General features: G+C 41.3%; 1 protein-coding gene across 1 annotated transcript; it reads right to left on the bottom strand.

Annotated features, from left to right (window-relative positions):
- Positions 1 to 844: 844 nt before the first annotated feature.
- On the bottom strand, positions 845 to 22449 carry enpp2 (ectonucleotide pyrophosphatase/phosphodiesterase 2). The gene is made up of 25 exons (XM_076148405.1): positions 22069 to 22449; positions 21180 to 21282; positions 18507 to 18662; positions 16850 to 16975; positions 16608 to 16668; positions 16307 to 16404; positions 16061 to 16140; positions 15489 to 15608; positions 15195 to 15250; positions 11683 to 11748; positions 11332 to 11404; positions 10584 to 10692; positions 9897 to 10022; positions 8590 to 8621; positions 7968 to 8095; positions 7350 to 7425; positions 7065 to 7152; positions 6749 to 6918; positions 5659 to 5794; positions 5158 to 5297; positions 4223 to 4358; positions 3791 to 3868; positions 3265 to 3397; positions 2037 to 2190; positions 845 to 1642 (listed from the first exon to the last, which is right to left on the bottom strand). The coding sequence occupies exons 1-25, from the start codon at positions 22090 to 22092 to the stop codon at positions 1472 to 1474; spliced, it is 2640 nt and encodes an 879-aa protein (XP_076004520.1). The 5' UTR covers positions 22093 to 22449; the 3' UTR covers positions 845 to 1471.
- Positions 22450 to 22777: the final 328 nt, after the last annotated feature.

Here is a 22777-nt window from a genome sequence, read left to right as displayed (position 1 = left end):
ATATAAATCAAAAATACAAAGGTAGAATAAATAATAAATAAATAAACTCTAGAATAAATTGAAGTGGAGAAGTAGTCCCTTTTGCAACAAGATGGGTTTTAAATATGGGTGTGGCTGTCAGGGATTGTGTAGATTAACACATACTGATTTAGTTGACCAGTCACAGGAATGGATGATGTGAAGAAGTGGGCCGGAACAATGCAAGCATGAAGCACTGGTGTGGATGAAGTTGAGGATTAACTCAAAATTAACAAACAAAGCTAATGAAGCCCCCCAAATATCAGACATCAGAACATTTCTTGGTCATAATGTGAGATTGGAAATTTTGAATTCTCTAAAATGCTACTGTAAAAGTGTTTGATTTTGTGTCAGTCTGTAGCCAGAGTCGCCCTGAACACAACCATATCAGTTATTGTGAGAAACTATGTAAGAAAATCATTTTATAGCCCCCCAAATATATGACATCAAACCTTTTCTTGGTCAAAATGTGAGATTTTAACTTCTAACATTGTACAGTTAAAGTTAAAAGTGTTCTAAAATATCAGACATCAAGCCATTTCAAGGTATAAAATGTGTGTTACCAGCTTGTTTTGAAAGTCACTTGTGTAACTTGTGCTGACTCTCACAGTTCACCGTAGTTTTGTCTTTTGCCCCTGACTTACCTCCCATCTCCAGTTTGGTGCTTTTACATTCACAAAACTTACCATTTAAACTGGCACCTCACGTCTTTGTTGTTACTTTAGCCTTTACCTGTGTGTTGGAAAAACGTATGGTCTTTTGCTAAGGTCATTTAAACCTTAGCCAATTCAAAGTAGCTGATCCAATCTGCTTCCACATCCACTAGTGAAAAAGACCAAGCATACTATTTATTCATTTAGGTCAAACATTACAAAATCAGTCTATTAATAGTCATCAACAACATCACAAAACATACAATAACACCAATCAATTCTTCAGCACATACTGTACACAGGCACAAACATTGCAGTACTATACCATATATCATGTTATTAGATTTGACTGAGGCTCAGCTCTGAATCAGATGTGCCTTGTCCTCATTTCTGATTCTAGTGCCAGCAGCTCAGCAGCCTTGGACTGCAAGTTAACATTTAAATAGTCCAGTTGTTTGTCTCCAGGGATCGTCCTGGAGACAAACAATGGAACCAAAAACTGAAAAATGCAGGTTTGAACTCTTTGACCCGTGACCTATGACAGTCTGGCACATGTAAGGACTAATGTTCAATATGTGATTGTCGATAAAGGAACAGCTATATGCTCAGTGGTGTAACAGTTTATACATAGATGAAACAAATGACCTGAAATTAAAGGAACAACATGGATGCTCACAGTAGCTACATGGGTATGAGGGTATCCAATAGAGTAGACAATAGGTCAGCATGAAAGAGATCTTCATATCTCTTGTACCACATACAGCCACCACGGTCACAAAGATGTTTCAGAGTTTGCAAGATCATATCTCACTCTCATAGGTGTGCATGTATGTCTTGAGGGAGAGGATCTCAGCATGACTCCGGGGGGTTCTACGATACAAATCCAGGCCTGTCAGAAGCTCCACATCTCTGACCCGAGCTGTGTGCATCTTCATTAAGTCCTCCACCCAGTGAGACTCCTCCTCTGAACTCTGCAGGGAGGCCAACAAGAATGAACCATTATTTCCTTATTTAGCTGGTTAGAGTTAGGCTAAGGGTTAGGTTAGCTTAACGTGATGTTTTGTTTGTTGCATTCATTACCCCCTACATAAAAAAGGAGTAGATAAGTACCAATACACTATATTCAAATCACTATTTACCATGCAAACAACTGTATAAAAGGCTTCCGTGGCTATGTTAGTGGACAGTAAAGCCCTTTGAGACATTGACAGGGATATTAGGCTGCACCCTACAGAAATACATTTGACTTGACTAGACATGTTTAAGAAGTTGTAGTTAACCCTGGCTTCTATGACTATTGCTCAAAAAAGAGTATTAACGTGCATAACACAGGATTGAATTGGATTTTAGAGGCCTCTTCCTTACATTACAGGTCTCGTCGTTGTCAGGCCTGTGTGGCATTATGAAGGCTGTGCTGCTGAGTGGACCATCGCAGGAGTCAGCAGACTGTGTGAAGTCTAAGCAGCTGGTCAGGACTACAAAGTAGTGGGTTGGAATTGGAATAGAAGCGCTTACATACCTACAATGAAGTCAGAAATATCATATATACAACATATTATCAGCTTTTATAGATGGCAGTCTCACAAGATTCAGCTGCAACAAACATTACTAGAAATACCGTCAACTTTCTGCTTTGCCATGCTTTCACAAGTTAATTTCACATAAATACAACATATATACAAGAGAAGATGACAAGACCATTACATCTCCAGGAACCTACAATGTCAGTGGTTTATTGCAACTAATTCATTTGTTGAATTTGAATTTTATTAATATTTAAAAGTTAAATACATTTTCTAAAATGCAATGAGGTTAATTCATGTGTAAAAAGATCAACCCAGCACTACACAAAATAAATGCTGCAATAATTCTATTCAAGTTTCATTAAGCTTTCCTTGCAGTATGTAGTGCCCCAATGTACAATTACCTACATTCTTTTAAGAAATGTACAACCTAAAATCCAATGAAAAACTGTGTGTGTGTGTGTGTGTGTGTGTGTGTGTGTGTGTGTGTGTGTGTGTGTGTGTGTGTGTGTGTGTGTGTGTGTGTGTGTGTGTGTGTGTGTGTGTGTGTGTGTGTGTGTGTGTGTGTGTGTGTGACAGTGAGAGGAAGCTTGAGGAATAGGCACAGGCACTAAAACGTGTGCATGATAAGATCAAAACTTTAAATAAGCTGATTAATCAACTGAGTTGGTTAACAACAGTCCTGCCCTTAACAGCATCTCTCCCTGTGGAATTTGATTTAATAATCATATCATTAATATAAATGTGTGTGGACATTGTCATCTTCTGGATCTATATCAACCGATGGCTTTTGCTTATTTGTTATTGGTTCATATGCACAAATGCCATAAATATGGCATCTATCCATATATACAGTAGATTTTAATCTACGAGATGCAGGTAAATATCTGCACCTATTGATGGCCCATCATAGTTTTAATGGTTCCCTTATTGGTTTCATATAAGCTGGTGTAACTTGTCAAATGCCTTAATCTTGACACAGAACAACAACATAAGCAAATCGACAAATACGTTTCAGGTAACAAATGTGTATCTGTTGTGAAACTGAAGTTTGAGTATCATGTCCTTACAGTTTCATCTTTTCAGCTGAGTCCCTGATTCCGTCACAGTCATAATCGAATATGGGTCCAACGAGTGCGTTCACACTATTTCGCTCAGTGGCATATTTCTTCACCAGTGCTCTTTGAAAGTAACCCCATATCCCTGAGGAGAGACAGAAATGAGGGGGGAGACAAGGCAGATTTAATTGTATAGTACATTTGGGCACAAGAGCAACTCATTACAATAACTTACAATATAATTAAAATCATTAAATTACAATTAATAATAATATTAATATTAATAATGATTAATACCGAATATGACAGGCAAAAGAGAGACAAATAGTTGTTGAATAGTGCAAAAAAAAGCAGCAATTAATAGTCTCTGTAAAAAGCTAAATGAATTCAGTGTAAGGTCGAGGCAAGCAGAAAAGTTTTTAGTTCAGATTTGAAACATTGAGCCCTGAGATGCGGTAGACTTCAAAAACAAAAAGACAAAGACAGAAACAGAAAAGTCTCTCCAATAGAAAAAGTGTTGAATGACTGACTGACTTACTCTTGAATGCAGGATACATGGGGACAGTGTTAGTGATGAGGAAGGCATCATGTTTTGCATCCATGCTGGAGGATAATTCTGTTAACATAAAGAAAAATTGATTGAAATTGATTTCGAGCACATCTAAGACCTCAATATGAAATGCTTCATAAGGCAAATAATTCATGATTAATGCAAAGTGAACCAATGCGGCCCCCCTCACTCGGCATCTCTCCTCCATTGCCGTATACAGACTGTGTTTGCAACTCAGTGAAGAAAAGAATTTCCTTCAGGGGCTCAATAAAACTGTGTTTCTTTCTTTCTTTATATTACACATGCTGACAATAACAGATGATGCTGAGGACCACCAAGAGAACCCGAAGAGTGTGAGCAGCATATACTGTATATGACAAGCAGAACATATTCCTGAAGCAGAGATGTCTGTTCTCTTACGTGGGGGGTACAGGAAGGCATATGTGATCTGTCTGTCCGCTCTGTAATTGGTACATGACTGGCTGAACGCTGGAGAGACTCGAACATCTGGTCTCACACAGTTAGCCAAGGACTCAGGTAGAGGGGACACTTCTGCCTAACCACAAATATACAAAAAAGGTCATAGAATGGTGAACAACTTTTTTTTCCGAGCACATGTAATTTATTTTATATATAGCATATGTATGGCAATCACTTTCAGTCATGTTCATTCTGGTAATGGAATAGTTGTAAAGTCATTTGTATTTATTAATAATGCATGTTTGTAACACACATGGTAGGAGGGATTTATATAAAATGACTACAAATCAGGCCGTTTTCCACTGGTTATTAATATGAATTCACTCATGTTAACATTTGTTGGGCTTCAATCATATAGAGACTGTAACAGAACCAGTTGAATTATAATACACTTACCAAGTTATATAATAATAATAATAATAATAATTATCATTATTATTATTTTTATTATTATTATTATTATCAAATATTATTATTGTAATGTTATTTAAGGATTTTTGTATTCATGTTTTGGAAGCCAATAGATGACATGCAACGTCCTATTGTTTTCAGATTATTTTCCAGAGATAAGGAGATAATTATATTGAGATAAGAAAATGATCATGTTATGACATGGCTAAAAGTACTTGGTTTTGTACCCATTAGTGTGATTTTATCTTAACCTATTATCAAGACTTAACATCCAGATGAAATTCTCATATATGTAAAACAAAAAAACATACTTCAGACATACCACACATGGCAGTTAATCAATCTAATCGTCAGTCTGATGTGTCACAATTTCCATATTATTTATTGGAAATAATCAGCAAATTGACATTGAAATGTATGATGGGAGAATGGAAGAAACGCTTCTGGTTAAAAAAAGGATTTACCTGTCTGCTGATGGTGTATGATGTCCAGAGGGGCATGGAGAGAGCTTCACTGTAGCCACTGATGTAGTCACTGTTGTGGAGGATGGAGTATTTGGTACGAAAGAGAACAGCAGGTCGACCATACGGCAGGTTCCTGCTGTCTGAGAGATAAGATATAGCTGCTGTATGTAACAGGGCACATTCAGTATGCACAACTGCTATAATCTATTACAATAAGTACCTTCACATCATGCACTTTTAAACTTTTTAACAATTATTTTGCGATTAAGACAATACATGGTCTTTCTCAAACTTCATATTTGTAAAGTGTTTGTTACTGTATGTGTAAAAAAAAAGAAGACCAAACTAATTTGCATCATCATTTGTCAATCATGATAACACTGTTCTTTCAATTCTATTGGTGTGTCATGCAGTGGTGTTGCATTTAGTCTTAATTACTAGCTCCTTTATCTGGTCGATGTTTTTTAATCTATCTTTTTAATACTATCTCAAAAGACTAACCATCAAACGCTTGCCTCAGTCGCTTGTTTAGCTCCTCCATTTTGTTCTGTAAGAGACAGAGCCAGAGTGACTCCAGGTTATAGCCTCGTACAAGGGTCACTTTCAAACCTCTCTGGCCCCTACTTTTTACACGCAACTGCAAAAAGATTGGAGATTGAAACAATCTCTTGCCAGAGATCGACATTGTGATCACACATACAGCATGGTTAAAGTGAAACACTGAGGCTGGGTTTAATTCATTTCCAATACAAGCAAATCATGACATGCATTTCCAGAACTAGACTGAAACATCTCTACAGTGAGGTTATCAGATTTGATGAAGAAAGAATAACATTTAATAAGATTTTAAGTTGTTTTACATAAAAATAGAACGCAATGAAGATGAATTAACTCCAGCTCTGCCACAGAAAGCAAAAAGGCATCATATTTGGTTATTTTGGGATGTAAGGGAGTTCAGGAGGCAAAACATCAGACAGTTCATCACATACAGTTTACAGGAGAAACACAAAGTTTAACCACAATGTACATCTCACATCGGCGGAGCTCGTTTCACTCCTGCTCAACGTTGGTGTTGTAAGAGAAAAGACAGCTTTACATTGACAATTACATTAGTGCTCTAAATGGGTCCCAGCTCCCAGCAAGGATGATTCCTGCTAGCGAGTGATGAGGGCAATGATGACAGTTTGAGGTGGATTCTTCACCGCTGACCTGAGGTAAACCCCAGTGGCAGGGTTCCAGTACAGCAGGCAGTGGAGATCTCAGAAGATCTTTGAGGTAGGTCATTTAGGCTTTGAGTTACAGGAAATTAAACTATTTGACGTAATAACTATGAAATATACTCTTGCTGGCCGAAGGAAACTCAACTTCAGGTAACTAAGTGCCAACAAAATGAAAAATAAACTTTACAGTCACCTGAGTTAAAAAGAAGACAAATAAGGGATAATTAATAATAATACTAACTGGTTGACAAGCTTTAGACTTTACCCTTATCTTGTTCATTTGCATGTCACTTAGAGACTGACAATTGCTAAAAGCTTTTCTGTATTTGTTTAAGTTGATCTAGATGGGCCACTGAGTCATTATGACTGACCTTGTCCTCACAGGTGCAGCCCAGGTCATCTGTTCCTGCCATAACAGGGCCAAGGGGCGTTGGCCTGGAAACCTCCTCAGGCATGGTGGGTCTGTAAGGGGGGCTTCTCAGGAGGTGGTTCAGACTGCCATGGGTTCCGTTATTGGCTGCTGGTTTCAGACCCAGCAGGTCTAGCATTAAGAGAGAAGTGAACATGAATTAATTACTGATACATTTGAATTACCACTACACTACAATACACAATACTAGAATTAGAATCAAACACATAGTAACATACTCTATGTTGTAAATGCACATATAAAACGTTATGTCTTACCACACATGACATTATAAAGCTCAATGTTCTCAAAGGCTGGGACTTTAGTCTTGAATTTAAATGTTGGTCCGTATCCCAAGAAAATAGTCTGAAAATTGAAGTTGATACATGAGTTTATTTGTCAGCACATTTTGTTTTTAGCTTGAAATACATTATTGTCTATAACACATGTTACCATTTTTACCACTTGTGATATTATCCCTAGTAGATTGATCGTGATCTATACAGACAATGGTCAAATCAGCGGTATCACAATTTGAATCATGTAATGGCTAAAGAGATTACCTGCATGCTGTTGATTCTATTGTCATATCCATGATCGCCAGCGAATCCGCAATGCCGCTTCCCTTCAGGAACCTTCCTGCAATAACAGTGTGAATGTCAGAAGTTTCAGCTGTGTTGGGTATTCAACAATCCATCATTCAAGGCTCTCCAATAATGAGAAAAATAGAATATTAACAAGTAACACTTAACCTGTCTATTTTGATTCACCACATTGCCAGCAGCAACTGGATTGAGTAATAGTAGTAGTAGTCTTCCTCAATACCCAGTGAGCTACCTTGCTTCCAGCTGTCTACATAGTTAATCTAACTACACAGCTAATTGAGACATCATAGTTAGATAGAAATTACATTTCTGATTGCTCTTATCTCTGACAGGTTGTCTGTTCTTTTAAAGAACAGCAAATGTTTCCCTAACTACTGTACTTCCTTACAGAGGACATTAAAGCAAAAACGTAGGTGTATTCAGGTAATGGTCATTCCCTCAGAAGGGGAAGAGCACATGGTGTACATACTGTACATACCTATGTGTTGGAAAGTATCACTTTACTCTTGTCTGTTTCAGCCTCTAAATGTGTTTCAGTTGTGTACATTTACATGACTTAATGTTTTGACACTGTACCTGGCAACATGCCACTTTCTCTCCACAAGCAGGTGAATGTCCTCGATACGTCTGTTGTTGGCATAGTGCAATCTCTTCGGTAGATGCTGCTTCAGGTACGGCTTGAAGTGCTGGTCCACTTTTTTACACTGGGGGAAAAAAAGTCAGCCCTATAGATATTTTCACCTTTTCATGTTTTTCGTTTGCAAAAGATCTTAGGTCACAAATATAAAATATATCTTGTATATATAATAAATATTGAATGCTCATGCTCCGTGAAATAATAAAAAGCTAACCATCAAACAACCAAACCAAATAATGAAAAGCTAACCATCAAACAAAGAACACAGAGGTAGAATAACAAGCCAATCAAATAAACAAACACATTTTTAGTCTGTGTTTTGCTACTAGATGTCCTGATTTCATGACTTGATGTGGGCATTCATCATTTGATGCCTGTGTGCTTTGCACACATTGAAGTTGATTATATTGATGAGAAAGAATGAGAGAAATAGACTCTTGACAGGAACTAGAGGAGCACAGAGACAGGAAACAACCAGGAGTGAATCAGGACTAAAGTAGGGAACAACCAGGACAAAAGCCGGGCAAGCCGACAAGAGGATATAATTTCTTGCATACTTACTGTTAAATTTGCAACGACAGCCTTGGAATCATCTAGAAAGAGGAAACAAAATGTGTCCGTCAGCTACCTACTTCATCTTAACACACAATGTTGGACTCAATATCAAAATTAATTGATGGGAGGGGGAGGGGGAGAAAAAAAAGGTATTCACTCTAGTCAATACATATTCTGATTCCTCTCTGCATCCTTCTGGTGGTTGACAAAATAATGGTAAGATAATTACTACAGAAATGTTGGACTATCTATCCAACTTACAATTCAACCGTTTTCTCCTTTTTATCTGACTTCTTCTTTATACCCTTCACCCTACATAGTATTAAGACTATCTCTCCACTGAACATGTTCATATGTACAAGGAATGATTCCCTCTGCCACAGTGCCTGATAACTCTTTAAGACACTGGCATGCTGACCATGATTACTTAATTCCATCCTTCCTCGATTGGCATGGTCAGTTGCCACTTACCCTTTAGTCTCTGGACCTTGTGGTGAGATACATTTCTGGTGTGTGTGCACCTGAAGCTTCTCTAAACACCTGCTGTAGCTGCAGTTTAGCTTCAATGATTCTCTCAAATTCACATAGGTTGTGCCCTGGTTGGAGGAGTTGGGTACCACACAGGTATACTTCTACGAGTAGATTGGAGTTCAGGTAATCAGGTCAACAAGCAGATACTACACAAGACTGGCAACACATAAGGAGATCAAATTGCTAGGTTTGGTCCATGTCCAAGGGCACCAGAAAACAAACACATGAAACTACAACAACTACAAACAACAACTGAAAAAACTCACATCAGGAATAAACAGGGATAACATCAGGGACAATCTGGAAGGGAACAAAGGAGAACAGGCTGGTAATATACTGTGGACTCATTGGAGAAAATAGGGAACAGGTGTGGAGGAGGGAACTGGTGTAGTGGAACTGGCAAAGGAGAGCGAACAGGAACAAAGGGGAGACGCACGCCAACACACACAGAGTGACAAGCAGGGAGCAGCAGACAAAATATGGAAAACACAGGGTAAACACAGGCACATGGCAGACTGCACTTTCTCCCTACAGGGTGTCTTGTGGTGTTCCTCGTACATATGAATATGTCTGGCAGAGAGATAGTCTCAAGTGCACCCTGATTATTAGGTAACCAATGTTATATGAGTGAAAGGACAATGTCTCCAACCTGTAGGCCAGTGTGAGATGAGTCAGTACACGCCAGTACATGCGTACATGAAGGGACAATAGGTTTGTCCCTTCAATAAAGACAGTTAGCCAGCTTCACAAAACCTGAACATGATGAGCTTTTCTCCTCTCACATTTGGGATTGTTGGGGTATCTGGAACGTATCCTGCCTAATGACCCAGGGGTTAGTATGATGTCATCAACATTGTTCAGGTAGTTGCTGAGGTATTCGGTCTGGTCACAGTGGGCCTCTTCCATACCTGAGAACACACAAGGGTTGAGTGGCTAACACAGGGCTAACACTCACTTCAGTACCTACTGTGTTTCTAGAGTACACTTTACAAACAAAAATGCTTCAGAGGCTGACAAAGACTCTGACTTTGCCATTCTGCAACTAACTACTTTTGGTGAGGTAAGAAAGGTAGGGCTACATTTCTCTCTCTCCAACATTCTGCCCACTCTCTGTGGAGAGAAATGAACAAAGTCAAAGACAGGACAAGCCCTTGCACTCTACGACACCTCCACCTTCCTGGATGAGCATTCAGAAGAAGTACAAACAAATGTACCTGCGTTGGATGAAGCATGTTGTGGCCTTCATTTTTCCCGGCTGGTCTTGTAGAGCTGGACGCTTCTCAGGTAGTCACAAACATAATACCTTCTAACTCCAGCTCATATCAGTCCAACTTTAAGCTACTTGAGTTGAGTTGAGTATTTTTTACTTCATTTCGATTTTTTACATTTTTTCAGCCACATCAGTTATGAAGGAAGTGTTTTTAATGAATTGATATCAGGATCTGTTTGTGTCAGAGTGTAGCCAGTACCGTGGTCCCCCACCATGATGATGTTGACACAGCGGTGCAGTTTCATCTGCTTCAGGCCATCCATCAGGTGGCCAATCACTCTGTCAATCATCCTCAAAGGATTATTCAACTGGAATACAGAAAAAGAGTCCAGGTCAAGTGACAGCAAGGTTTCTCATGTTGTGTTGTAATGATCATGAAAGCGCCTAGTAAGGCTCTGTATGCTTCCACTGATCTAACCCATACAATCTGAGGTGGCTTCAGAGAGAGGGGGAGGGGTGGTGGTGGGGTGTGTGTGTGTGTGTGTGTGTGTGTGTGTGTGTCTTTGTCTTAATAAGTATGCAATATCAATGTAAATGCTTATATAAGATGGATTGCACAAACCTTCACTTTAGGAGAGGTAAGGGTTGCTAACAGGATTTCTGGGTGTTTGTCTCATTGTTCTCTAAATAATTGTAACTCTCAATAAGAAGGACTCACACTTTGAGTTTCAAATGTCTCTTCGCAGACACAGTTACAGACTTACTTTACCACCTTTCACACACATACACAGGCACACACACAGTTGACTTGCATCACCCTCCACCCCTCTGACATGCATTTCAGATGAAGCATTCTTATGTGTGTAGCAGTTTGTCAGCAGTTTTTAAGAGCAAATACACATACTTTGTGTCCTTGTAGTGTGTTTTGGGTCTGGTTAATGTATTTCACCATGTGTTCTCCTGCACAGCCGCACATGCATGTAAGCATATAGAGGCACAATACCCACCTCCACGCTCATGGGCCCCATTCTGTGTCCATATGAGTCTGGTTGTTCTGAGTGCATTGCATACACATAGGGCCTGAAAAGGACACAAATGAATTGGAGACACATTTGCAATAGTTGTAGTGATGGTTCAGGTTAGAAAAACAAGAGGAGAAATTGCTGTATCCAATAATAATTGTAATAATAGAATCAATAGTAGCAGTATTAGTGCTTGTACAATGTTAATGCAATAATAAGATACGATAAGATAAGATAAGATAAGGTAAGATAAGATAAAAGTTTATTATCCCCGGGGAAATTACTGTGCAACAGTTACAGTACTGAGAGAGATCAACTGTTGCTGTTGCTGTTCACCTCTCCGCTTCAGGCAGGTGAAGCCACTGCAGCATTGTCAGTATCCGCCTCTCCATGGGGATGGCACTGCAAACACACACAACACCTCTTACATGACAGGTATCATATGTAATGACACGTAAATAACCATAGGTGGTGCTCCAGGCTTTTTATCTCTTTACAGGGATTTCAAGGGTGACACTTCATCTAGATCAGGGGTCTTCAACGTTTTTCAGCCCAAGGACCCCCAAACTGATGGAGAGATGGAGCAGGGACCCCCTACTATATATATTGTATAAAATTGTGTTGTATAGCAAACTGGGCCTAGTGCCATGTATAAACATAGCTTCCCTGTTATTGTGCATTCAATTCTAAGCTATTCAAGCCGGTGACGTGCGCTGAGGTTTGTGGCTGAGGAGGCCCTGACTCTTTCAAAGTCAGATTTACAAATATATGAATTCAACAGAGTAGCATAAATTCACACCATTCAACAGGCTGCTTGCACATTGACTACTGGTTATGTTTCATATCCCGTATCAGCATTCTATACACACACATAGGTACATATTTGGCCAAAGAAGGACAAAAATGTATAGCGGCTCAGAGAGCGCATTTGCTCTGCTGCACCCTCTGTGTGTTCTTCATTTGCCATCACAATTCCACAATTCATACTCATTCAATACAAATGAAAGTATATACAGTCCACAGCAAAAAGACAAATGTAGTTTTATTCTTTACATTTTTTTCTTATCTTGTTTAATATAATTTTGTTATTTATAATTAAAAAAGGGGCTGGTCTTTCATTTTTGTCGTGGACTGTACAGCAGTTAGTGTATGCATGTCTTACCTTTACTTGTAAATGAAGTCCATTCACCTATCCTTCTGGACAAACATCTCTATGACTTTGGTGTAAAAGTCCTCTTTATCTTCTTTTAGTTTTAAAAGTCTCTCTGTCGCAATAGAGATTACTGCTAGGGATGAAAGTCGTGATGAGGTGCAATTGACTTTCTTTACTTGACTTTTTTAGCTACCCACAATGCCATTTGTCTGTAACACCTGAAGAAGAACAATGGCAGAACAAGCCTGTGTGCTCACACACACACGCACACACACACCCTCAGTGAAGCAGAGGTACTGGCTGCCTCCCCTCCTGCGTTTTCACTGCAGCATTTTGTCAGATCAGCAAGACTAGTAACAAGTCGGACCCCGACATCATAACGACATAATCCCAAATTTCTAGTTTGTGTCTTTTATGCATTTTTTCACTTTCAAAATTCATCCTGCGGGCCAGATTGAACCCCCTAGCGGTCCGGTTTTGGCCAGTTTGTGAGGGATTGCGTAATTCGAGTGTAGGCTCAACCCGTCGCTGCCTCTTTTCGCGTCCTTCCCCGTATTTGAACAGGAAATTACAAAAATTCAGCGATATTGACTATGAAAATGGTTGTAATGATTGGAATCATAAAATAATGACATTTCTATCACAGATTAGTGGACAACTATTTTCATTTCATGATGACACCTGCCTCCCCTGACCGCACGTCACTCAAGCCTTCAGCCTGTAACATGCGGTCTTGTGCTGCGAGTGAACCGGTGCCCAGCCTGAGAGAGCTCCTGTGTGTCCTCAATGTGTGCATTCCTGACTGAAAGATCCCATCTTCTGCCTCCATTTATCCGTTCACTGCAATATGTTGGATTCATGTCAATATGTATTTAAAGACATTTAAATTTGTGGGGGTGGAAATTGGTTAAAAAAATTTAAAATTCTAAAATAAATTAAATTCTCTAAAACCGCTGTTGAAGACCTCTGGCCTAATCAACCACAAATTTCGCGACCCCTGCAGTACCTCCGCGGACCCCCTGTTGAAGACCTCTGATCTAGGTGATCCATTCCATCACAGTGGTAAATAAAAGTAAATGCAATACATATGTTATACATTCCAATAGAAAATGATCAGTGTGCACAAACAAAAGCGATGTGAAGAAGAGATGTGGGAAGAGAGTGATGGGGGAAGACTCTACTCTGCTGCCCATGTTTGAAACTGCCAAATTGTTCCTTAAACACTTGAAGAGGCCCATTCATTTGCAAGGTAGGGGTAGAAAAAATGTAAAGCCATCTCTCTGTTTGAAGTTTGTGAAGTCAAAGGCTGCCTGTGTAGTGATGAGGCCACCAACCAGGCTCCCAGCTGCCATACAGCCCACAGCTGCCAACCATCAAGCTCACGGTCCAGGCCCTGACTGGGATGTATGAGCCAGTACTGGATCCAGTCCAACAGTGGATTTGGTTACACAGCTTTAGCACTTGACAGAATGCTTCTCTCTCACCCTCCCCACTTCCTCTGTTCTTACTATCTGCACCCTTTGTGGTCACAAATTCAACTCCACTTTTTCCCCCTCCCACTTTCTCTTTTCATACATCCTCAGTGGTTGTGTATGCAGGGGGTAGGGTGTGTGTGTGTGTGTGTGTGTGTGTGTTGGGGGGTCAGCTGGTTCTCATTATGACACTTTTCCTCATGGTGGTACTATAATGATGCATTGTGTAATATATCTTATAAAAAGGCTGTCTCTAACAAATCCTTTCATATCCATCGTGACATAGACATTGCACACACTTCTATTTGTTGTTTGCCTCTTTCTCTTTCTCTTTCCACTTTCCCCCTCTCTCTCTCTCTCTCTCTCTCTCTCTCTCTCTCTCTCTCTCGCAATCGTTTCAGGGCCAAGTGCAAGAAAAGTAGTGGAAACAACACTTTGGAGCACCTTGTCATGGCACATCTGCGACCCCAGTCCACAGAGGAATTCTGCCTAGTGTAAACATGCCCATTTGCACAAATTGCAGTAAAAACAGCCCATCGCCATCCCTCTGCTGTGATGTCCCTCCTCCTCCATCAAAGCCGTCTCTGTGTTGATAAATGTTGTGCTCTGAAGGCTATATGTTTGATGCGATGGCAGCTCCATATGGCCTGAGCAAACAGCAGGGACATGAGCAGAACTGATTCCTTTAAGAGAGACCACAGTAGCTCTTCTGGTTGAATTGTTTCAAGTTAATTTATTGCCATTTCTTCAAATTCTGGAGCGGTAACATTTTATGGTAGGTTTTTGTGCAACACTGAATCATGGGTATAAAGTCTTTTGTTTCCATCTGACATTAAGATATTCTATATGTTTGCAAAGTCTGACTGGTGGATACAATAGCATGTAAATGATGCAGAAACAGCCGTCGTGCTTTTCATCATGTGAAAAGCCCCCCAAGCACAACACGTATGGGGGGGGGCGCGAAAAACTTCTGATCCAAATAAGGGGAGCGCAAAAGAAAAAGTTTGGGAACTAGTATGTAAAGTATATAATATATACTTATACTTATACTATCAATATACTATATAGTATAATAACAAATCTCAAAATAAGAAGAAATGGCATCAACACAAGGTAAGTGTGTGTGTGTGTATATGTGTGTGTGTGTTTGTATGTGTTTGTATGTGTGTGTGTGTGTGTGTGTGCGTGTGTGTGTGTGTGTGTGTGTGTGTGTGCAGACTTACACAGGCCAAAAGAAGGTAGCAGCTTTCACTCCCTGTCTGGCTGCTGTGATCCAGATCTGTGAGAGACACAAACAGTAAGACGAAGATTTAATCACTTCAAATACACTTATCAGTTTAAATTTGTTTTCTTATATTCCTGACAGAATCCTCTGCTCTACAAATGTTATCCATCATCAGCAGTCATCCAGCAAAGAGAAAGAGTCACATTAGCTTACTCCTAACACAGTTACACATCAGCTCAGCTACAGACGGACTCTGAACACTGAGAATGACAGGAGAGGAGCTCATACTTACAGGTTGCCCTCCCCACCAGCGGTGATTCAGTTTCTCTCGGCCTCTCAGGGTGAAGGTGGCATCAAACACTGGGTCATACATGGAGTTGCCGACAATACCATGAGACTCTGGGTAGAGACCCTGACAGAGTCAAACTAATCATTCTTAGCTTATTTGTTACAAAAACACAATCATAAAGAGAGCCAGAAACGGCAATTGGCACATGCAACAATCTGACAAACCCGCTGGGGTGTGGTGAACATGTGGAATGTAACTATGGCTATTATAACCCTGCAATCAGGGCAACTGATGAATCATTTCAAGTCTTTACTGCACAATACAACCAAATGAGTTAAATAGTATTGTTCATAGTTATCATGACTACTTTCACTTTTGTTTACACACATTTGGCAGCCAATTGTAGCCAAATGATGAATATTAAACAAAAGTCCACAATCAATCCACAGTATTAAGGAAAGAAGGACTTTTGATTCCATAGCTTATGGTTCAAAAGTTATTGGCCAAAATGTAGAACCATTTATTACAGCGCCACCATGTGGTTAGTGTTTGGACCATGTGCACTGATGACAAACCGTAGCCAGCGAGTAGAGGTTAGGGAAGGTTTTAGAGGGATAGACAGGCCTCATGTATGGAGCATGGGTCCCACATGTTCCTGTGAGGGAGAACAAACAACAACCAACACCTTGAGTCAAGGTTTCAACTCATGGTGCAGCACTATCTTTTCTTTCTGCTTCTTCAAGACTCCATGTAATAAACCACCAGGGGGAAAAAATCTAAGACACATTTTCAGGCCTTTAACAGCTAAACCAAAGCCGTACTGAGTTTCTCAATGTTGGGTATGACCATGTTTCCTCTCTTCACATAAGAAGCTCGAAATCCATCTACCGACAGCATGATGAGCGGTGGACGCATGAACCTGTGATCACACAGAAAGGAGAGAAATCTAACTCAGAAGGCAGAGAAACCAGGACACAATATCAACTCATACTTCAGAGGCACTGCAGCATGTAGCATGCAGAGGAAACTGAACATATTCTACATAAATGTAATGTTCAGGAAGAAAGACATGGATGAACAACTGCAGCTTTGTTCTCTGGTATTAATTTGATGTTGATGTACCCTGCAGGACATTCAGTGGCCTTAATCTCTTCACACTCATCCTGTAGCCATGAAGTTTCTCCTGTGAGAAAAAGAGACAGAATGAGCCTCACCTTGAACAGAGAGGACACAGCAGTATGCAACACATTTTAACCTTTAGGACATGGATAGCATTGAAGTAACTCTCCAAAGGTTCAGTTATCAAATCACCATGTACAACAGATGATTATCATTTCTCCAGTAGTTTAAAAGACATTACAAACCTTTACACAGTGTCTTATAGTTGGTACAGCAGTCTCCTCTGGACAGACAGTCATCAGTGCAATGGCAGGCATGCTGCTCATGTCGAGTCTCCCCGCAGCGATCCTTACTGCACTCATACCCCCCTTCTGTGTGAGCCAAGAACAAAGCTCTGCTTTACAGAACACATTAAACATACAGCGATGCTATCCTGCTATGTTGACATGCACAGCACTTTTCCAATAGATGATCACTGTTCTCCTGATTCATGAGAAGGGAATTAAATGAAACAGTTTTCAGGCATTCAGGCATTTCAGGCCCGTCAGCAGTGAGCCACCACAGACCACCTAGCTGGAGAGGAAAAACAAAAACAGACCACCAACACTGGAAGTGGCAGGCAAGACTTAAGGACTGAAAGAATGAAGAGGAGAGAGAGAAGAGTGAATACCAAGAAAATGGCCTCAAATCTGTTTATAATACAAACCTACAATAAAGGCCTTTAATAAAGAATCATTATAATGATATCAACTGATTAGTAAGCATTCAATAAGCACAATAACAAATCAATGCCATTCAAATGATCATAAAAGAAAAAGGCTCACTTTTTCTAGAATAACATAAAATAGTCATCAGTTACTTGAAGGTTAAATGACTGTAGGGCAGAACATGTTTGCTCAGTTTCTCTGTCACATCTCCTCCTCACATTATAAGTGGGAGCAATTAAGAGAAGACCAGACGGAAGGAGTGTGAAAAACATGGCAGCAATCAAGGCAACTGGAATGAAACCCCATGACTCCAGTAAATACTCAGCGACTCAGCAGTTACACAGTAGAGTGTACAATTATTAAGCTTTACACATAAATTGCAACGGTGTAACAGCGATGAATCTGGGCTTTACCAGGGAAATGACAATGAAGGCATGTGAATGAGCTGCCACATACTTCATAGTCCCTTTATAATGCTTGCACTAACAGAGGAGGTCTGTCTTTCTGTCTTAGTGCCTGCTGCACTGGGCATGGGGGAGTGTGATGTGATGTGTGTGTCTGTGAGAGAGCACAGAGGTTTGAAGATGCATTGCTCCAGAATAATGTGTGACTAAACTGAACATCAACTGAGTGGGCTTAGATAGCATATGTATTGATCACTAACACAACCAAATACTGAGTTTTATGATTGGCTAACCGCTAGCCGTTAGCCGCTAACCCAACATGCAAATGAGGACATATTGTAGTAACGCCTCTTTCGGGACAAACAAAAATCAAAAAAGGCCCATTCTAAGCTTTTATGGCTGAGGGGAAATGTTTGCATTATACAATCCTTCCTCCTTTTGGTGATGTGCTCTATGAATGATAAACATCCACATACATATTTGGAAATTGCATATAGACTCAATTCAGTTAGGGTCAGAAAATATGCGAATTATTATGAGAATTGAGTAATAACTGATTATGAAATCTAAATATGTGACAATAACATGAGCAGAATCCTCTTTGTAAAAATACTGATGTGAAATCAAACCTAACACACCAAGACATGCTTTCATGATATTGTAAATAAGTGTCTTGCTTCTTGTTCTTCCTCAGCTAAATGGAGTTATTTAAGATGTAATTCCAAAAGAGGGACAGGAAAGACAAACAGGAAGTTAAAGAGAAGAAGAAAGGAGACAGGAGCGTCTCATACCTGTCCTGAGGCACAGCTGGTCAAAGTCAAAGCAGCAGCTGTTGTAGGTCTTACACAGGTTATCACAGCGACAGCTTGGTGGCTCCATCTCCGCCAGCTCAAAACATCTGTTCTGACAGGAGCCAGAGGTGGCCACATACTGAGACACAGAGCGAGCTGGGAAGGAGACAAACAGCATTTCAGTTTGTCTCTCACACATAGAGACACGAGGTAAAGCACCGCTCAGGGCAAGCGCACAGCAAGCCTCATCAGCCAGGCATGAACCCCCTGACCCTGGCAGCCAGCCCCCAACATCAAAGAGAGCACACAGGGCTCAAGCAGGATCACAGCGGACCCAACTCCCCCAAGGGGGGGTCTGCAACAGGGGGGCAGGTGACCAATACCACAACCCCCAGACCTGCATGCACCACAGAGGGGCCCCCCATCAAATACCTCCTGGAACCCACCACCATCAGTCCCAAGTGGCCTGGTCTAAGTTAGCAAGAATCATTTGGAAAGTAGCAAAACCACACAGCAGCCAGCCTCTGCTCCAGTCGCCCTGCAGCTGGCCTCTGCTCCAGTTGCCTCTCAGTCGACTGGTCCTCTTCCTGTTGCCAACCGACATGACTGACTTGCTGCCTGACTCTGAGTCAACGCAGTCAGCGCCCACCTCCAGGTTGACTGACTCGCTGCCTGCCTCCCAGCTGACTGACTGGACTGACCTATTGCCTCCCTCTGTTCATGTTCCGGCACTAGCAGCAGCTGGTTTGTGGTCAGCGCACACTGGGCTCTCTACAATCCTGCTGTTATCCAAACCTGTTACCTGGCAATGTTGGGCCCAAGCTGCGACCTCCTGGGTTATCTCCTAGTTCTCCTTCATCTGCACCACCTGCATATATTGCAACTGCCCCACTTGGTTCCTGGAGTCTGGGCCATCTGCCTAAACCACCTGTCTTCACAGAGCCACAGAGTGCTACACATGAAAGACCACAAACAGGACAGTTTGAGCTGTGCTGTGGACTGTGCTGAGGTTCCAGTACCACTGGACTAAGGGATAACTATCGGAGCAATGTGTGTCATCTGTCCCTACCAGGTCAGTCAAGAGAGTCAAGGAGTACAAGGAGTCATGAAGTTGTAAACATTCACATTCTCTCTGAAAACCTAATCAAAGCTGAAAGCATGAGGAACATTGAGTTTACAAAAGGCTAAACAACCCATATTTCCATTCAAAAAACAATCTCATGCTACGCTCTCACATTGTAGAGATTCCTTGACCTTTGACCGATGTGATGACAGATCAATAGTGAAGGTCCTAACCCTAAAGCTAACGTTAAGTTTGACAGAAATCTGATATTAAATCGTTTGTGTTATCTGTAGGATAGATGTGTGACAAAAGAGTATCAGCATATCAGCGTATCAGGAGGCAGAGTTAGCAGAAATTAAAATGTTGAGGTTCTCTTTGGGAGTGACAAGGATGGATAAGATCAGGAATGAGTACGTAAGAGCTACGGCACATGTTAGATGTTTTGGAGCTAAAGTCAGAGAGGCCAGACTGAGATGGTTTGGACCTGTACAGAGGAGGGATAGTGAATTTATTAGGAAAAGGATGCTAAGGTGGGAACTGCCAGGCAGGAGGCCCAGAGGAAGACCAAAGAGGAGATATATGGATGTAGTGAAGGAGGATATGAGGTTAGTTGGTGTAAGAGAAGAAGATGCAGAGGATAGGGGGGATGGAGACGGATGACTTGCTGTGGCGACCCCTGAAGGGAGCAGCCGAAAGGAAAAGAAGAAGTGTTATCTGAAGGACAGTCAAACAAATGCCAGTGATTATAAAGTACCCATGTGAAGAGGAGGTACAACAACATACAGCTACATTATGAGGACATCATTCAGGACAACCTGCGACAGTCTACATGTTTAAGCAGAAATCTAACCATTTGGTGCCAGCAAAGTTAGTAAACATGGGGCAGAAAATGAGTTCCAAAGCTCTTTTAATATTGACTCAAGGTCCAGCAGCACTAATGCACTTTTTCTCCTCCAAAAACACACACGGGCCGACCAATCGCAACCCTGCAGAGTCACAGTGATCTGTTGTATCATTGCCACACGCTCATTGCTTGCTCATTCAGTATGCACTGGCAGATGCTTCATACAGAAAATTATCCAGCAAATAAATCAAGCTTGAGAAATTCCAGGGGAGCTGCAGTTGCTGGTATGGAAAGTTCTCCTCTACAGTGTTGCATGTAGCTTGTGTTTGGAGGAGACAGCTGGGTGGTTGCTGTCTAGCGGATGTTGAGGGACTGAACGCACAAGCTGACAGCAGAGCTCACACTGGTGTCGTCAGTGCAGCATAGCTTTAAACTATCTAGAGCTCAAAATCAAACGAATACTGACTATGTGTGTGATTTCTTCCCTCATGCTAAACAATTAAAAGCCATTTGCTCTGTTCTCATTTATTTCACAGCAGATGGATGCATAGCACACGATTTCTTGCGTTCTTGCGACTATGAACAAGGAGGTCAGAGGTCAATGTCAGCCACTGAACAGGAAGTCAGAAAACCAGGCCACAGCTTAGCCACCTCAAACATGTTTTCGTCTTTACAGTATTGTAACGCTTCTGGCTCTAATACTTTATCGCAAATGAATGATGGTTCGGAGTAAAAGCAACAGGTCTGAGGTGCAAAGTACACTCACCGTCTGTCCTGTGTGAAGCTCCTTCCTCTCCTGATCGTTTAGGTCGGTCATAGACAAATCCCACACACACTGTCCTACACAGGACACACAGGCTCCACACAAGCTGAAACAACAACAGGTCTGAAATTGTAATCCGGCAACATAACTGACAGGTGGGCAAATCAACTGTCCAACATGAGAGGTATTGATCATGACAGTTTAAAGCATGTGTAGTAAACACAAAGCCTCAGCACCCTAATCATCTCAATCATTCAAGCATTAGGACATCGGTTTCTATACATTTACAAAATAATTAGCAAGGACACTTATGGTCTTGATGTCACAATGTTTATGTGGAAAATATTTCATCTGCTGATATGAAAAATCAAGCGAAACAACATTTGACACGTGATTAAAATAATTATGTCCATATCCTCCAGATGTCCTGCACATTAGAATAATGTGGACAGTTAAGTGTGGCAGTTAAGTTATGATAAACAAAACGCACAGTTGGCATGGTTACACGTGTAAAGTAGGTTTCATCCAGGTCATGTGTGAGTTGTAAAGTGTAAAGGGACCACCCGCATTCCAGTCGCCTTCAGAACTCACACACATAGTTCACCATAAACCACACGGACAAATTCACAATCGTCCTGCAAATACTAAGCGATCGAAAGAAATAAGAGTTGTCCAAGAAAAGTTAACATCTTTGAAATGTAATCCTGTTTCAATGAATCAATCCAGCGCTAAACGTGCACAGAGCAGCGGCGCACAGATGAGACACGCAGCGGGGTTGCAGTTCAAAGTCAGCAAAGCTCTGCTGCGGGCTCCTATGGAGTCAGGGGTATCGGTGCTCCTTCTGCAGCCTCGGCCTGAGAAGGAAAACAAAGTTGCAAACATGGACTCGTACCAGGTTGTGCAGCAGAAGCAGCATGTTCTTCTGTCGGGCTGGGCGAAGAGAACGGCGGAGAGATGCTGGATCCTAAAGTGAAGCCGCTTCAGATGGGAAGGCTGAGATCACATACAAGGGAGAGGAGGGGAGGGGAGGGGAGAGGAGGAGGAAGAGGAGGACACGGGCCGAGTCTGGAGGAGGGCTTTGATCAAGGCTAGGATGTGGAAGAATGCAATGAAAGTGGAGCAGATGGACCTATAGACTACAAGGTGCTGAATGCTCCAACTGTTTCCAATTGTCATCAATTTTAGAAGTGAAACAACAGAGCGAGGACCGAGAGAGGGGACCGTGCGTAAATAGAAGATGTACATTTGGTTGTTGGTTGAGTAACGGTCTATGTGTGTGTGTGTGTGAGGGGGGGGGGGGGTCAACCCAGGATACTGAACCTAAAATGAATCCGTGTCATGGTTCCGTCCTCTCCTGTGGAATGATCCTGAGACGTACACTGTCACATGGAAACACTGTTGGGACCCAAACAATGCCCCTTTATGGAGCTTTCTTAATGTATATATGACATGAAGGCTGACAGCAGCACGATACATGAGATCTGCTCAGGGACTGAAGCTGAAATGTGTTGATATATCTGATGACCTAGAGGAGAATATGAATAGTTTTCAGGACAAAGACAGACTGGATTTACTGCCATCTCACCCCCCCCTCCCATCCC

The sequence above is a fragment of the Genypterus blacodes genome, unplaced genomic scaffold, assembly GCF_046128005.1.
Source record: "Genypterus blacodes isolate CSIRO-AG114 ecotype Tasmania unplaced genomic scaffold, CSIRO-AGI_Gbla_v1 ptg000040l_1, whole genome shotgun sequence".
NCBI lineage: Eukaryota > Metazoa > Chordata > Actinopteri > Ophidiiformes > Ophidiidae > Genypterus > Genypterus blacodes.
Note: the sequence above shows the minus strand (reverse complement) of the source record. Positions and strands in the feature narration are given on the sequence as shown.